General features: G+C 43.2%; 1 protein-coding gene across 1 annotated transcript in view; it reads right to left on the reverse strand.

The window, feature by feature from the left end:
* The window catches only part of LOC311117921 (E3 ubiquitin/ISG15 ligase TRIM25-like), a 31,450-nt gene extending 14,157 nt beyond the window's left edge, over positions 1-17,293 (reverse strand). The window contains exons 1-5 of the mRNA XM_084192816.1: positions 16,633-17,293; positions 16,113-16,208; positions 9,203-9,436; positions 8,925-9,084; positions 8,747-8,799 (exon numbers count right to left, since the gene is read on the reverse strand). Of these exons, the coding sequence (XP_084048942.1) occupies positions 8,747-8,799; positions 8,925-9,084; positions 9,203-9,436; positions 16,113-16,208; positions 16,633-17,226 (1,137 nt within the window). The 5' untranslated portion in view covers positions 17,227-17,293. The remainder of the gene's footprint in view (positions 1-8,746; positions 8,800-8,924; positions 9,085-9,202; positions 9,437-16,112; positions 16,209-16,632) is intronic.
* Positions 17,294-19,100: the final 1,807 nt, after the last annotated feature.

The following is a 19,100-nucleotide window of genomic DNA, read 5'->3' on the forward strand; positions in this document are numbered from 1 at the left end:
TATGTAATGATATGTCTATGTCTTCTAGATGGTGTTCTATACTGTATGTAATGATATGTCCATGTCTTCTAGAGGGTGTTCTATACTGTATGTAATGATATGTCTATGTCTTCTAGATGGTGTTCTATACTGTATGTAATGATATGTCTATGTCTTCTAGATGGTGTTCTATACTGTATGTAATGATATGTCTATGTCTTCTATATGGTGTTCTATACTGTATGTAATGATATGTCTATGTATTCTATATGGTGTTCTATACTGTATGTAATGATATGTCTATGTCTTCTATATGCTGTTCTATACTCTATGTAATGATATGTCTATGTCTTCTAGATGGTGTTCTATACTGTATGAATTCTGAGGATTTAAAATATGAATCTATAATCATGCTTCCCTTTCAATGTCAATGTGTATTTGTAACATTCTAACCCTGTTTACAATAGTGCTTTGACGAAGAAGCTTTCTCCAAAACGTGTCAGCAAGTAATATCACTGAAGGGAATTAATCTGCCGTCCTGCACCTTATTTTACAAACAGTGAGCAGGAGAGGGTGGTGACCTGGGGGATCTGAGGTACTGGAATGCATTAAAAAATATATATATCCTTTATAATAAAGCATTGCATTCATATCATCACATTTGGGTAGTGGCATAGAGCAGTAGAGTAGAGGCACTTCCAGAAGTTGGACACATGGGGGACATTTTTAGTAGCATAATGGCCGAGAAAATGTTGGCCTTTTACAACCGCATTTCATGCAATTCTATGTCATTTTACATGACGAGACTTTGGTAGAGTATTTGTTAATACCACACAAAAGATGGAAATGGCAGGCTACACTGACAAACTGAGAATCAGAGATCAATAAAAACGACCTTGTCTTGAATCCATCAATAGCCGAGGCCTAGGTGTGTGGAGACACATATTGTAGGCTACAATATGAGGAGGAAATTATAGTCCTAAAAATGCTTTCCAGTTTCACTGACTCACCCAATGATGCACAGCTCCCTCACTGGTGATGGCCGATGCACTCGTGCCAAAAGCCTATCTCTCTCTCTCTCTATTTTGTAAAACAATATTTGGAAGTTGATCAAATATTTTGGTGGCCTACAGCATAGAGTCTAAATAAATGATGAAGTGCAACGCTGGAGAGATGAGAGTTCAGGCTCCTGTCTATCAGAGCAGAGAGGGAGAGAGATCATAGAAAGTGAATCTCATTCTAGTTACATTTGAAGTCGGAAGTTTACATACACCTTAGCCAAATACATTTAAACTCAGTTTATCAGAGCAGAGAGGGAGAGAGATCGTAGAAAGTGAATGTCATTGTCACGACTTCGGCCGATGCTGCCTCTCCTCCTTGTTCGGGCAGGCTTCGGCGTTCGTCGTCACCGGCTTACTAACCACTGCTGCCCCAATCATCATCACAATTGTCTTGTCTTGTCAATCACACACACTTGGTTCCTATCCCCTAATTAGTCAGTGTATAAGTGTTCCCTCTACCCCCTTGTCCTTGTGGGGGATTGTTAATGGTGAGAGTAGTGTAGCTCGGTGGAGCTACTCATAACATTGTGTTGCCAGGGTAGATTTCCCTCCTGTGCCTATGTATTATTGGATTCCGTTACAGTGTATTTGCCAGGGATGTTAGTTTGCCCTGTGCCTGTTTCGTTGATCGCTATTGGAGCGCATTTGTGTGTCAACGTAGGAATAAACTCTGTATTCGGTGATTACCCTCCTGCGCCTGCCTCCTTCCACCACACTCATCACAGTCATTCTAGTTATGTGAGAGATACAGGCGTGCTTCTCACACAGCCACCGTCACGCGTCGGCCACGCGTTTGTCTCCAACATATACTATGCCCACATACTCAAGTGTAGCTGTGGGGCTTACAAGTCTGAATTTCTTACAGCCTAATTTTCAAGACATCAATGTACAGCAACATTTTTAGGTGTCACTGCAGAACACCCTCCATATGCATATGAACACATACTCAGAGGTGGGGCTTACAAGACTTACATTTCATATACTCAGAGGTGGGGCTTACAAGACTCACATTTCATATACTCAGAGGTGGGGCTTACAAGACTCACATTTCATATACTCAGAGGTGGGGCTTACAATACTCACATTTCATATACTCAGAGGTGGGGCTTACAATACTCACATTTCATATACTCAGAGGTGGGGCTTACAAGACTCACATTTCATATACTTTTCAAGACATCACTTGTAGGACAAACATTTGATTTGATATCAGAATATACTTCAAATAAAATAAATCAATGTATGCTACAGCAGAACACATATTATAGAATATAGGCCTCCTGCCTATCTGATAATATGAAGCGCATATTCAGATTAACTTCACAGGACAGAACAAGTTTGTAAAGTTTTCCAGAACCTTCCACAACACGGCCATTTCCTGGTGCGTCTTCTCTTCCCTATCTCTTGTTTTGCTCCTGGTGTCTGTGACACATCTGGGTCCTTTAGCAATCCATGACCTCACATAGGGGACTGGGTTGAATTTGCTCAGGGGTGGGCCAACAAGGTTCAGAAAGAGTAGCCCTGATATGGTGGAGGTATGCAGAGAGGCGCGGGTTGAGGTGCAAATCAGATTCATTTGAGAAAATCCCTGCTGGCCTTCTGCACTGGAGATGGGGATGGTGCTGACCACCATCAACATCTCTTTAAGTCCATCTGGAGATGGGGATGGTGCTGACCACCATCAACATCTCTTTAAGTCCATCTGGAGATGGGGATGGTGCTGACCTCCATCAACATCTCTTTAAGTCCATCTGCAGATGGGGATGGTGCTGACCTCCATCAACATCTCTTTAAGTCCATCTGGAGATGGGGATGGTGCTGACCTCCATCAACATCTCTTTAAGTCCATCTTTAAGTCCATCAACATCTCTTTAAGTCCATCTGGAGATGGGGATGGTGCTGACCTCCATCAACATCTCTTTAAGTACATCTGGAGATGGGGATGGTGCTGACCACCATCAACATCTCTTTAAGTCCATCTGGAGATGGGGATGGTGCTGACCTCCATCAACATCTCTTTAAGTCCATCTGGAGATGGGGATGGTGCTGACCTCCATCAACATCTCTTTAAGTCCATCTGGAAAGTCTCCTTTATTATTACCATCAGTGTACCTGTACTGCCTGTAGGCCCGTATGACCGTACGTGGACTGCCAATGCCAAACCTCTGGCAGAGAGATTCTATCACTGTTTCTCCATACAGTGCTCCTGCATCCTCTGGCCAGTATTGAGCATAAAGCACCTTCAGCTCCTCTATGAACTGGCTGTATCCTGTATTGTCCACTGGTGACTGCCCTGTGTGGAGTAATAACACCATCACTTCCCTGGTGACTGCCCTGTGTGCAGTAATAACACCATCACTTCCCTGTTGACTGCCCTGTGTGCAGTAATAACACCATCACTTCCCTGGTGACTGCCCTGTGTGCAGTAATAACACCATCACTTCCCTTGTGACTGCCCTGTGTGCAGTAATAACACCCTCACTTCCCTGGTGACTGCCCTGTGTGCAGTAATAACACCCTCACTTCCCTGGTGACTGCCCTGTGTGCAGTAATAACACCATCACTTCCCTGGTGACTGCCCTGTGTGCAGTAATAACACCATCACTTCCCTGGTGACTGCCCTGTGTACAGTAATAACACCCTCACTTCCCTGGTGACTGCCCTGTGTGCAGTAATTACACCATCACTTCCCTGGTGACTGCCCTGTGTGCAGTAATAACACCCTCACTTCCCTGGTGACTGCCCTGTGTGCAGTAATAACACCATCACTTCCCTGGTGACTGCCCTGTGTGCAGTAATAACACCCTCACTTCCCTGGTGACTGCCCTGTGTGCAGTAATAACACCATCACTTCCCTGGTGACTGCCCTGTGTGCAGTAATAACACCCTCACTTCCCTGGTGACTGCCCTGTGTGTCTCTCTTTTGGAGCTCGAGTGACAATTCAGATAGTTGTTGAAGTGCATGACACATAAGACCTAGATTGTTAACAAACGCATGCGAGGATATCCCCATGGCAAGGCCACTATAGCTGTGATGGTCACGCCGTCGCGGGAGGCATCCTCAGCTGCTGTGGTGAAGTTGTAGTGTCGAGTCAATGTTGCTAATTATTGCTCTGAAACAAAGGAGTCCGCTTATACTGAGCTTTGATCATAAGTTTTATTTATATCACAAGATTTCAGCATAAGTTTACAGATGTATATAGCATCCGGAGAACAGAGTCCCAAAAGAATAAGTCTGTTCTGATCTTCTTTGTTCAAACCCAGTACTTATAATCTTTCCCAAAATATGGGGGGTTCCCCATACTGACCAATCCCCTGTCTACAACACACAGACTCCCTCTGTTCTATGGGGTGTCCCTCTAAAACGGCTCCCTCTGAAACTGAATAAACATCCTCTCAGGTTCCACTTGAAAACATTAGCAAAGGCATAATTCATCATACACTACAAAGTGCTTGTGAAGAGCCGGGTAATTTCTCATTTTTTGGGCCATTGTTTGGGCATGTTCAAAACCCTTTATTCTGAGGGCTCTTTGTTGCTTTTTTACCTCTGAGGCAGAACATGTTACTGTACATTCCACCCACTCCTTTGCTAGTTTCAACCCTCCAGTCTTTTCCGGGCCCAAGCTCCCTACCTTTTTGCATGTTGTACAGGCCAGCTTTGAATTTTGCTTGACAAGCCAGGGGTCATAAGTTTGCTTGGTCTTGAACTGAGCCTCCGTCCAAATTGCACCTGCTCCGGGCACTGCCCCCCCCCCCCCCCCCCCCCGTGCACTTCGTCGGTGGATGGACATATGTAGAAATGAGAGAGCAGGTCTGTAATCAGTGGGGAAGGATTAGGATGACTCCACAGAAGGATCTCCGCACTTTTACATGATGGTTTTTCTGGGAGGCTGGAGAAATAACCAGGAGGCAACTTGATTTAACTCTGATCGCTTTTTTAAATGTTTACAGTGCAAACAGTAAACAAATTGTATAAATAATGCGTGAGGTACCGGAGCCGGGCAAATAGGTGCTGGAACAAATGAGGTCAAATCTGAGAGGTGCCAGATCCGGCTCAAATTAAGCACTGGAACCCAGGTCTGGAGTGTATGACGTTGGTGTATTGGTACTGAATATACCAGAAATGGAGACAAGACTGATTGGAACAGAACCAGTGAGACCCAGACCAAGACTCAACCACTAGAGACCTCTAGACCCATGTGTCCAACCTGTAAGGAGACCTAGACCAGTTTAAATGTGTCTCACCTGTAAGGAGACCTAGACCAGTTGAAATGTGTCTTAACCTGTAAGGAGACCAAGACCAGTTTAAATGTGTCTCACCTGTAAGGAGACCTAGACCAGTTTAAATGTGTCTCACCTGTAAGGAGACCTAGACCAGTTTAAATGTGTCTCACCTGTAAGGAGACCTAGACCAGTTTAAATGTGGACAAATGATCCCCAGAGTGTGAACATGAATGCTAGTGTGATGATGATGCTGTCAGTACAGCATAGTGTGGTGAGTTTCAGAGTTGGTCATTAGTCCTCATAGGGGATGGTTTCATTCTATGGAGTAGCAGTGGTCTTCATGACATTGTGCATGTTTTAGATCAAATCTATTGCGGTGAACTGCACAGACTCACTAATCTACAAATCCCCTTGCATCTTAAATAATGACTCACTAAGGGGGCTTTCACACTAAATTGGTTTGGAGCTGGGGGGGTTTTTTGAACTTGTTTGGACTGGTGTGAACACTATACGCACTCGGGAGCACACCAAACAATGCACCTAGGTTGGCTCAAAAGGAGTGGTCTCGTTCCGTTTCCATTCATACCCCTCGGTGCTGTAGTACCGTGGTGTGATTTGCTGCAGGTGTCAACGCAGTCCAGACCAAACACAGGAAAAGATCCAAGCATACAGTATTATTGGTTGTTTGAAATGTGAGCATTATAATATCTTGATATCTCTGAAACATGTTGTGAATAGCAGTACATTTATGAGCGCATCTGTAAGGGGCTTAATACAGTTGTATTCCAGACACTAGGTAGCAGCCCACGGGGAATAAAGAAGAAAAGTTAAAGTGGACTGGGGGAGAGGAAGAAAAACTAACAACAAATGCTGTTACAGTATCTCACAAAAGTGAGTCCACCCATCACATTTTTGTAAATATTTGAGTATATCTTTTCATGTGACAACACTGAAGAAACGACACTTTGCTACAATGTAAAGTAGTGAGTGTACAGCTTGTATAACAATGTACATTTGCTGTCCCCTCAAAATAACACAACACACAGCCATTAATGTCTAAACCGCTGGCAACAAAAGTGAGTACACCCCTATGTGAAAATGTCCAAACACAACTGGAATATAATTTGTTTCTGATTCATTGTTAATGGATTTTCCATTAGGAACACAGGGGGAAAACCTAACACAACAACACACATAACACACAACCAATAAAAACAAAGGGGGAGGAAACCACTAAAGTCATTACCATATTGTCATTTTCTAACGACAGGGAGAAAAAATGTAAAATCTAGAAGACTACTTTAGATCTGGTCAGAAGAAGCCTAGTGCACTACGTAGGGAACAGGGAGAGATTTGGGACAGAGACAGTAACTCCTGTATGGAAATCTTCATTCTAATGACAGTGAGCAAATCTCCAATCTCCAATCTCCACCCTATTCCCTATGTAGTGCACTACTTTTGATCTGGTCAGAAGTAGCCTAGTGCACTACGTAGGGAACAGGGTGTCATTTGGGCCAGAGTCAGTAACTCCCCTGGGTATGAATTGTCTCTCTATCTTATCTTTCTTCTATATGATGTTCTCCTCTCCTCCTCTCTTCTCTCCTCTATTCACTCTATTCTATCATCCACACCACATGCCAGCTTCAACACAATCCATTTACAAGTTAAAGACACACCTTGGAATAAATAGCAAAGGAAAACTACTACTAGATGGATTTTTTATTTCCCATCACCATGAATCATATTTAATAACTGAACAGTAGCAGACCTAACTTCATCTGTTCCTGACTCTAGATAGTGGATTAAAAAGACCATCAATCTCCAATGATATTAAAGTACAATTCTGAAAATTACTGATATACTGAGTGGCAAGTCAAGATATCTGATGTTTTTATTGTTTGGTTAATAGCACCACCTGCTGGACAGGTTTAATGTTGCTTGACTGAGCAGTACGGGAGAATAAAAGATGCCAAACTTAGGGCCGGTTTCCCGGACATCTCCATTGAACATGCTTTTTAGTCTAGGACTAGGCTTCATCTGTGTCCGGGAAACCTGCCCATATAGTTTAAGTAGAAAGTAAGTTATTCCAGCTTGTAGTGGGCTGACTAGTCCTTGGGAATTGTCAGTTTGTTCCTGGACCATTTTCCATGCAGCTCCAGGTGACAGAGAACACATCAACATGATTAAAGTGAATGTACAAGATTAAAACATTGCACAAATATGAATGCATTGAATTGTAATTCATAACATCTTCTGAAGATCAAATCAGTCAAATAATTGTACATAAAACAGAGCAGAAAGAATCATCACATCTGGGGACCATCACCACCAGCATGACTAGTATCTATGTGGACCCTACTACAGTTTAACCAGCTCAGCTATAGACTACACCAGCATGACTAGTATCTATGTGGACCCTACTACAGTTTAACCAGCTCAGCTATAGACTACACCAGCATGACTAGTATCTATGTGGACCCTACTACAGTTTAACCAGCTCAGCTATAGACTACACCAGCATGACTAGTATCTATGTGGACCCTACTACAGTTTAACCAGCTCAGCTATAGACTACACCAGCATGACTAGTATCTATGTGGACCCTACTACAGTTTAACCAGCTCAGCTATAGACTACACCAGCATGACTAGTATATATGTGGACCCTACTACAGTTTAACCAGCTCAGCTATAGACTACACCAGCATGACTAGTATCTATGTGGACCCTACTACAGTTTAACCAGCTCAGCAGACCCAGAGAGATAAAACCCAGGATAGAGGGGCTGAGTGAATGTGGTCTGGACTCTGTGGAGGAGGGTCATTGTATCAGAGACACTGTAGAAGGACAGAGTACCTGCCTTGTGATACAGGTACACTCCTACTCTGGAGGACTGAGGGCCTGATACTTTAGTCCCAACATTATTGCGTCTGAAACAATAACCACCTCTATAACACTCTAAACACCAGGACTTGTCATTGTATCCAAATGCACCATCTGTCCCTGTTCTGCTGATGTCTTTATATGAGACTGCTGTAACACACCACCCACTCCACTCCACCTCCCAGTAACAGTGTCCAGACAGACCCTCTCTACACAGAACCTGGTAGTCGTTGGTGAATCTGTCTGGATGAACAGGATATGGTTGGACTTGGCCTGTATAGGTCACCTTTCTGTTTCCTTCAGACAGAGAGAGGCGTTTGTGTGCTGTGTTTGGGTCCAGTGTGAGCTGACAGGAATCCGGGAGAAGAGCAGAGCAGAGACCAATGAGGGGAGTTAGAACAATAAGTGAAGTCAGATACTGTATCTACCCTGTCTTTGATTAGAGCACAGCAGAGATCAATTCAGAGAAATATGAGGAGTCAGATAGATACCCAGTCTTTGATTAGATCTACTATTGCTATATATTTCTAGAGGGATTGTTAGGAGTGTCAGTAAAAAGAGACTGTTAGTTACTTCAGAATAAAGAGACTCACATTGTAAGAACTGTTCTCTGGTCTTGGGCTCTGGAGGCAGTACAACCTCCACTATATTCACTACAGACACACAAACACATTCACAGAGAGAGGGAATGTTATCATCACACCATATTCCACATGTATATGACTAGTAGGGAACTTTCAATGGTCTAAAGTTGATGTTCTTATTATTTTCAACACACCTGTAGTGGAGATCTTGGTCCATTCTCCTTTAAGGACGTCTTCTAGTGTCTCTCTCAGTTCCGACACAGTCTTACTCACATCTCCAAAGTACTGAAGAGGACGGACAACGATGCTGGGTAAGTCTGAAGATACACTGGTACCGGAGAGAGACTCATAACTCTGGAGACAGAGAGAGAGAGAGAGAGACTGATAACGAGAGAGAGAGACAGAGACAGAGCAGAACCAAATGATTGAGAGTTTTAATTTCATATCACATGTATCAAGGCAGTTGAGTTACCTGGAGGAAATGGATGTGATCCTCTGTGTGTGAGAGCTGCTCCAGCTCAGTGCTTCTCTTCCTCAGCTCAGCTATCTCCTGCTCCAGTTGCTCCAGGAGTCCTTCAGCTTGACTCACTTGAGCCTTCTCCTGGGCTCTGATCAGCTCCTTCACCTCAGAGCGCTTTCTCTCAATGGAGCAGATCAGCTCGGTAAAGATCTTATCACTGTCCACCACTGCTGCCTGTGCAGAGCGCTGTTAAGAGAGAGAGAGAGAGAGAGACTTGTCTAACTTTAATGAGCCATCCTCATTACACTAACACCCCCCTCCTAAAAACACATTGCGTGCCACCACAACCTCCACACAATCACATTATCCAGTACCCAACACCACAGTACAATACACCATCCAGCACCACATTCCAACCGTCCATCTAACCCCTCCTCTCCAGCCGTACAGACAGCCCCCCTGAGCCCCCATACCTCCTGAAACATCTCCACACTGTTGATCATTTTGTACAACTCAAACTCAAGCCTAAGGCGTCAACCAGCTATTGGTGTCCAGAGCTCCATGTAATACCCTCCACTGGAGGACCCCTGACCTTTCCAGCACTGGGAGCTTATAGAGCACCCTCCACCTATACCCTGCCATGCTCTCAGCCCCCACAACCCCCTGCCACTGATGCCCCTTCACTCCCGCTAAGCTCCTGATGTGTCTAACCTTGACACTGAGGGTGTACAGCACCTTACCCCCCACCTCCTCAAACTCCCCCAGGCTCAGAGTGTTAAAAGTCAGTAAGTCCTCCGGACTCTCCTGCCAGTCCCCAGTCTCTGCTGTCACTTGCAGTGGTGGATACGGTGGTGGCCCCTCCTCAGGCTACTCCAGCCCCCTACTCACTGGGTCAGGCAGAGCCTCCTGGACCTCCCCCATGACTCTCTCCAGCAGCAATTCAGTCACCTCTGGTCGAGAAAAATTTATTTTTCTAGTGAAATAATGGTCAAATTCATCAACCAGCACAGAGCCACTCTGCCTTCTCGAACAAGTAGCCAACTCAACAAGCCCCGCAAAAATCTTGTGCCGTCAGCGGCAGTGGGCACTCTGCCTTCTAGCCCAAGCGAGGGGCATGTTGAGGTAGATTTTCTAACCACGATGGTTGCATGATTTATTGGTGGGCTGGAATATATGAGATATTAAGATGATGTCATAACGCATGTTTACTAGGGTTGAGGTTAGCACATCTGACTAGTGATTATTTGGCCGGTGTTCAATACCTGCTAGAGTTAATATTTTGTTGCTCTCCCAAAAACAACACGGGCCTAATACGATATATATAGCTAACTGTAAAGTAATGAGTGGCCTTTTTAGAAAATCATAGGACATAGTCTTTGGTTGCATGCTATTTTATGTTTGTAGCCTATTACTGATGCTTTGTGGTCTTATGCAGCCATCTATTGGAAACATTTAGCAATTAACAGTTATTAATTCACGTAAAGACATTGGTGAGGCAGCTGAGAAATAAAGTGTATTTTTCTTATTAATTCTGGAGATCAGTCTCGAACCTGCCCCACCTATGACATGCCAATTGCTGGACTTTCACATAGAGGTTACTAGGTCACACCCAGTTCAAACCACATTAAAAATAAATATAACAAATGTGTTGTTTATCAAGTGTTCTGCCTTGCAATAATACATATAATAAAATGACTAATAAAGGTTACATAGGTTTTATTTAAAAAATAACAATAAATGCTTTTTAGTACTATAATGGTATTTACTAACATAAAATTATTGCTAAAATAGTTTCTAAAACGTGTTCTAGGCTACCCTACCCTAGAATTAGGGTTAGGGGTTAGAGTTAAGGCTAAAATAGGTTATAAGTAGGGTTAGAGTTTCTGTATAGCACTTTGTGACATATGCTGATGTAAAAAGGACTTTATAAACACATTTGATTGATTGATTGTTAGGTTTAGGGTATTTAAAGCAAAAAAAATGAATAGGTTTATAGCTCTCTTGCTCCTCCCTGTGGCCTTCTGTGGGTACTACATACCTCATTCACGACACTTGCTAGGCTCATTATCTGAGGTAGCAACTGTGTCAGATCTATAAATCAATGAGCTACACCTATCCATTTAGTTTACAACTCAGTGAACCTGCGCAGCATTCGCTCAATTCAATGCCTACCAAATTACAGATTTCGACGCATATCAAATTACCCAGCAGTAATATAGAAACAATAAATTTAAAAAAATTTAAAAAGTTATTTCTTAAATGAAACATTTTATTCTGGCTGTTTAAATCGGCCACATCTTGAAAAAGAGGACGGATATGCGTTTTGTTTAGGTTATACAACTTTTTCTGAAAGAAAATATGATTAACTGTGACCAGAAAATGTTTCATGTTTGATTGCTATGCGCCAACCATACGTAGCACTGTGGGTCACCACAACGTGTACCCAGGTGAACAGTGAGTTTGCTCACCTAGTAGTCATAACCTTGTTAATAATAAGTTACCTGAGGTAAAGCTACAATGTTAATACGGGCTGGTCTCATTACCAACAATAGTGAAGCTGGCATTGTGACGCAGAACAATGGGCTGGGAATAGAACTTTCATTAGGCGAGTTGGTGCCACAGAGCTCAATACAACTAATAGGAGCTGGCAGGATGAAACATGCCCTATTATTTCTAAACTACGGCAAGCATCTGGGACATATGGTAATATTATGAAACTGGGCTCCATGGCGGATGTAATTAAGTAGTTTTAACAGAAAAAGGTGTTCAAAATGTATTGTGTCCAGCCTAGTCCTAGCCCCCGCTGCCGGCTGGTCGCGCTTGTCTGCACTAGCATTATGTCCTACATCCCCACACTAGAAACACCCAAAACTATCTGTGCTAGCAAACCCTGTGTTCCACCCCTCCCCTGTGTAACCTTGAAGATTGTTAAGAAACAAACACTTGTCTACGAAAAGAGACATGTTTAACGGATTCTGCTTGGCACCCAGCCGAGAGCACACGAAAACCACTTGCAAATTTACCAAAACTAACCAACTACTTGCGGTCTGTTCGTAAGTAATAAACGGAGGCAGGTTAGCCACCACAACTCTTATCGAAAGAGGCGAAATCTGCACCAACACACCCCTCACAAAAATCCCACTCACAACAAGACAAGCCTTTTTCATTAACACAACCACCGCCTTGTTCATTCTGGATGCAGAGTGCAGATGTTCTGATCCAACCTGTTCGCCGACCATGAGCAAAACTTCCTCCACACCTTTCTCCAGAATGCACCCGAAGCGACAACGTTTCTTCTCCACTCGGTTGAGGCCATCACGCCGCCCTAACAAACTACCCCTACTCCCCCCTCAACTCTAAACGATAAACAGTGGAAACCAATAAACAAACCCTCCACCATCAGAAAATAAATTCAGAAAATACGCAAGAACCAAAAGAAAAAAGAATAGTAGCCCTCCTCACGAACCACAAAACTCTCACACAACCAACTTCTTCTTCTATGATATAATGGCGGTCCACAAACCAACGTTAAAGGTGCATGCCGCCACCTACTGTGCTGGAGTGTGTGGTCAATCACGGTTTCCAACATTTCTAAATCCTCCTACCTAACTCAGTACTTCTGAGAAAATAAAGAAGAGCCCTACTAACTTCTAATAGACCCTCCCCCATCCCCAAAATCCCTTCCAAACCCCCGTCCAACCTCAATGACCCTACACTTCAATCTTTCCCTCTCTTCAACATACTTACAACAATATAACAACACATGCTCCACCGTTTCATCGACCGTACCTTCCAGACACAAACCATTCCCATGCTTGCCAACCAGATGTAATGACGAGTTCAATGTACAATGTCCTAAGCGCAATCTAGTAAACACCACCTCTTCCTTCCTAATCTGACCTTTGAATCTTGGTCCATCAACCTTTCTGTAAAACTGTAAACTATTCATATAAATGCCGGCCCTTGTGCTCAGAGTACCATCTCTTCTGCCACACATCTATCAAAATGGCTCTGATCTTACATTTGGCCTCACCTCTACCCAGTGGAACATTAATATAAATTATATCTAGTTTCAAAGCTCTTTTAGCTAACTGGTCTACAATTTCATTCCCTTCCACACCCGAATGTGCTGGGACCCAGCAGAATCTCACTACTAAACCCATTCTCTCAATTCTCCATAATAACATTAATACCTCCAATAGCAGGTCACTCCTATTAGATTTAACAGATGATAAACTATTCAATACAGACAGAGAATCTGACCATACTATAATTCTAACAGGTTGTACGTCCTCCACCCACTGGAGGGCAACTATTATCACCAACAGTTCAACTGAGTATACTGACAGTTCATCTGTTAGTCTTCTACATATCTGCACATCAAATTCAGGAACGTAAACGCCTGCTCCTGTGAGCCCACTGTCTGGGTCCTTGGATCCATCTGTGAAAAGCGGTAAAAAAGCATAAAAACTTATACCAATGTAATTGTCAACCAGTTTCACGATATCACTGACTTCTGACCAATCTTTCCTTTTCTCTACCAAGGTTAGATCAACAACAGGGTCTGGGAGTAACCATGGAGGAACATCCCCTATCACCACAGAAGGGCCAACCTCCAACTCCCTCAAACCACTCTCATCAGCAAGCTTTCCAACTGTCCAACCAAAACCACTGCCTTGTCTACTAGTATATTCCCAACAGTCATCTAGAACAGTAGCAGTGGGATGCTCAACCTCACAGCCTTTCAACCCAATAAGATAATGACCATTTTTTACGCTGTATATCCAAAGGCATCTCTCCTGCCTCCACCAGTAAGGCACATACAGATGTTGATTTAAATGCACCAATACATATCCTTAAAGCTATATACTGGATTCTGTTTTTGCCTTTGTTCCATAAACTGTACACCCGTATTCAATTGTCGTCCTGATCAGAGCTCTATAAATATCCATCAACGATTGTCTGTCAGCACCCCATTCATAACCAGAGACCCACACAACCAACTACCGTGAAAGTGATGGAATGAGAGAGAGAGACATCGTTACAACACTGTACATAGCCATAATATAACGGTTCTTCTTCTTTGGAGTTTAACAGCGGTTGGCATCCAATATGTTGCATTACCATCTCCAACTGGACTATAATATCAATCCATTATACTTCGTGATACAAAATGGGAAAAGGGGAAATGATAATGATACAGAAAAAACACCCTTCCAACTAACCCTACACTCATTAAATACCCACTACCCCATTCCACTACTTTGACCCTATCTGCTCCTGCACCATGCCAACGGCCTGGGAGGACGGGACACCACCACTCAACCCACCCTGTAACTCTTCTGAAGTCAAATCTCATATTCACAAATACTTCTCTGCAGCTGCCACCACAACATCTATTTTCTGGGATTTACATTCCATTTCTGCAGTACAGTTGATAACCATTGCTAGGAATGCTAAGAAGCTAACTTTACTAAAGCATATATCACTCGTTGGCCTATCCCTCTGTGCTGGCACAGATCTACTACTCACAGGGATCCTCTCAGAATCTCTCACCCTTGACCCATCCTCCTCTACTTTCTTCACTGCCTCAGCATACGACACCTTCTGCACTACTCTGACTCTAGCCACCTCAACCTGCCTCTCTCGCACCGGACACTTCAGATCCCGAGCAACATGGGCATCCCAACAGTTGACACACACAACTTTATCCACCGAAACTACACAAACCTCTATCCCATGCCCTCCTGCACACTTCCCACATCTTGGAATCTCCCTCCTACAAACTGCTGCAACATGACCATAAACGTTGCACCTGAAACAGCACAGTGGATTCGCCACAAAGTTCTAACAGGATAACTGATATATCCTACCATGACTTTGTTGGGTAAAGACTCAAAACTCAAAAGGACTGACAGTGACTCCTCTGTTTCACCACGCTCACCACCGGGTCTGTGTTGCACCAAACGGTGGGTATCACAAACACCAGGAATCTTCAACTTCAATTGCTCCACCTCCACACTTAACGCTACCCCAGAAATCACTCCTTTCAATGGTGCCCTGTTCCTAAGAGCAAAGCAAGAAACAGATCTTGACCCAAGTTGCGTTACACGGAGCGCCCACTCCCTCTGGTTAGAAGAAACACAAACAAATATCACAAGTCCACTACAGGTTACCTTCACTGATTCAACTGCACTCAACTCCTTTCCCACCCACCCTGAAACCACAAATGAATCTGCCAAAAGGTATGGATACACGTTCTCCTACAATGTATCTCCTACTGCACCAGATTCTTCTTTATCATGTCCATTGATGCCAGGCTCTGGTTCTGAGCTCTTCACCACACCTTCTACCTCACTTAACTCTCCCTCATTCATTTCCATTTCACCTCCAGAACTCAGTCTGGCGAATGGCTCACTCTGTTTGCACTTGAGTTATAACATTTGATTTTGATTTTGATTTATTTTTATGTCTCTATTCCTTTGAAACTTTTGTGAGTGTAACGTTTACTGTTAATTTCTGATTTGTTTATTATTTATTTAACTTGCTTTGGTAATGTAACATATGTTTCCAATGCCAATAAAGCCCATTTAATTGAATCGAGAGAGAGAGCTCCCTGTTAATGTATAGCAGACATGAGTCGCTCATGGTTACTCATGGTTATGTGAAGAGGTAGAGCCGCTTGCGACTTTAAATCAGTCAGAACAATAGGGAATGTCCTTTTGGTCAAGATGATGGTTTCTCCCAGAGTAGACCCGGGTTCATTACCCGTCAGTTACATTAAGCAGTCTATTCTCTGACAGGGGTCCAGACAGCCTGTTCCCAACAGTGGAATTGGATAGGGGCCCCTCTACCTCTCTCCCTCTCTCTGACTGGAGGAGAGAAGTGAAATGGTGTGTCTCCTCTGGTCAACAATACTCACCTTGAGAGACTCCACAGCCTGTTGGAGCTCCTTCAGCTTCTTCTCTCTCTCCTGGAATCTCTGCTGGACTTTCTGCTGACTCATCCCCAGCTGCCTCTGTGGAGAATCACTCTTCAATTAGCTATCAAGCTTTATTTGTCCAGTAGATCAATAGTATAGTAATGGGACATAGGGCCCATAGAGAGGAAGGTCTAAAATCTTGAGGAAGTTCCTTTACCATATGACATTTTCTATGTTGCTATGTTAATGATTCTAGTGTTTATGGTAGGTGTGCATGTATCAAGGGGTTGAGACTGAACTTTGAACTCTTAAAAGGGCATTCGGAATGATAATAGTGTTTGACTTCAGAAAATGGTGATACATTTGGATCAAACTCAATATACTCAAGGTTTGTGTTCATATTTGTTCTGCTGAGGATCAATTTCATTTGATTTCTCTCATATTCAAACAGACTTAGTTCCTACTGTATCTTTAATTCTTTGTTTATCAGATAGTAACCAACAAGTAGTTCTGGTCTTACCTGTTTCTCAGTCCTCTCTGCTGCAGCTGACACTGTATCATGGCCTTTATGTTCATCCATTGTACACAGCATACAGATACACTGCTGATCGGTACGACAGTAAACCTCCAGCAGTTTGTCATGATGAGAGCAGATCTTCTCCTGTAGTTGTGCGGTGGCTTTGACCAGCTTGTGCTTCTTGAAAGCAGGAGATTCATAGTGAGGTTGGAGGTGAGTCTCACAGTAAGAGGCCAGACACGCCAGACAGGACAGGGCTTTCTGCTTTCTGGTCCCAGTGCAGACATCACACGCCACATCTCCAGGTCCAGCATAGCACAGAGCAGGAGGGGGAGCAGCCTGGAGTCCTGTCTTCTTCAGTTTCTCCACCACTTCAGCCAACATGTTATTTTTCCTCAGATTAGGCCTTGGAGTGAAGGTCTGTCTGCACTGAGGACAGCTATAGACCCCTTTCAGAACATCCTGATCCCAGCAGTCCTCAATACAGCGCCTACAGTAACTGTGTCCACAGGCAGTAGTGACCGGCTCCTTCAGTAGATCCAGACAAACAGAACAACAGAACTGGTCCTGGTCCAGCAGTACTCCCTGCTGAGCCATTTGGACGGTTGTTCACTCTCACACAGACAGACGACACAGAGACTCAGATCAGTTTAGTTTCCTCAGAAGAGAGTTTGTGGGAGGGGGAGGGACTTCCTGGTTCTGCCAGAGGGGTGGGGTTAAAATGAGGGAGGGAGGGGTTAGAGGAATGGAGGAAGAGAGAGAGGAACTGCATGCAACAGGAAGAGGGAGACAAATAGTTTTGTTCCTAGATTAGAGCACTTAACATGGAACAAATTAAATAATGAATCTTAAAATGTGAGTTGTTAGAATATATAAAGGATAACAGTTTCTATGAAGAACATATGTATAATTATTTTAATGACCTTTATAATGCCTTATAATACACTTATGTGTTCTACTTAAGCAATAAGGCCTGAGGAGGTGTGGTGTATGGCCAATATACAATACCACAGCTAAGGGCTGTTCTTAGGCACAACGCAACGCGGATTGAGAATGATGTAACACTTTCAAAAATCAAATCAAATTATTGGTCGCATACACATATTTAGCAGATGTTATTGCGGGTGTAGCGAAATGCTTGTGTTCCTGGCTCCAACAGTGCAGTAATAACTAACAATACACACATCTAAAAAGTAAAGGAATGGAATTAAGAAATATATAAATATTAGGACGAGCAATGTAGGAGTCTGGAGTGTAAATATATTTATAAACTGGGTAGTTCAAGCCCTGAATGCTGATTGGCCGACAGCCGTGGTATATCAGACCGTATACAAAACATTTATTTTACTGCTCTAATTACGTTGGTACGTTAATAGCAATAAGGCAGTTTTAGAACACCTACTCATTCAAGGGTTTTTCTTTATTTGTACTATTTTCTACATTTTAGAATAACAGTGAAGACATCAAAACTATGAAATAACACATATGGAATCATGTAGTAACCAAATAAGTGTTAAACAAAATCAAAATATATTTTATATTTGAGATTCTTCAAATAGCCACCCTTTGCCTTGATGATAGATTTGCACACTCTTGGCATTCTCTCAACCAGCTTAATGAGGTAGTCACCTAGAATGCATTTCAAATAACAGGTGTTCCTTCTTAAAAGTTAATTTGTGGAATTTCTTTCCTTCTTAATGCGTTTGAGCCAATCAGTTGTGTTGTGACAAGGGAGGGGTGGTATACAGAAGATAGCCCTATTTGGTAAAAGACCAAGTCCATATTATGGCAAGAAGAGCTCAAATAAGCAAAGAGCAACGACAGTCCATCATTACTTTAAGACATGGTCAGTCAATACGGAACATTTCAAGAACCTTGAAAGTTTCTTCAAGTGCAGTCGCAAAAACCATCAAGCGCTATGATGAAACTGGCTCTCATGAGGACCGCCATAGGAAAGGAAGACCCAGAGTTACCTCTGTTGCAGAGGATAAGTTCATTAGAGTTAACTGCACCTCAGATTGCAGCCCAAATAAATGCTTTACAGAGTTCAAGTAACAGACACATTCCAACATCAACTGTTCAGAGGAGAATCAGGCCTTCGTGGTCAAATTGCTGCAAAGAAACCACTACTAAAGGACACCAATAAGAAGAAGAGACTTGCTTGGGCCAAGAAACACAAGCAATGGACATTAGACCGGTGGAAATCTGTCCTTTGGTCTGATGAGTCCAAATTTGATATTTTGGGTTCCAACCGCAGTGTCTTTGTGAGACACAGAGTAGGTGAACGGATGATATCCACATGTGTGGTTCCCACCGTGAAGCATGGAGTAGATGGTGTGATGGTGTGGGGGTACTTTACTTATGACACTGTCTGTGATTTCTTTAGAATTCAAGGCACACTTAACCAACATGGCTACCACAGTATTCTGCAGCGATACGCCATCCCATCAGGTTTGGGCTTAGTAGGACTA

This window comes from Coregonus lavaretus (assembly GCF_964263955.1).
Source record: "Coregonus lavaretus genome assembly, contig: HAP1_SCAFFOLD_627, whole genome shotgun sequence".
In the NCBI taxonomy this organism is placed as follows: domain Eukaryota; kingdom Metazoa; phylum Chordata; class Actinopteri; order Salmoniformes; family Salmonidae; genus Coregonus; species Coregonus lavaretus.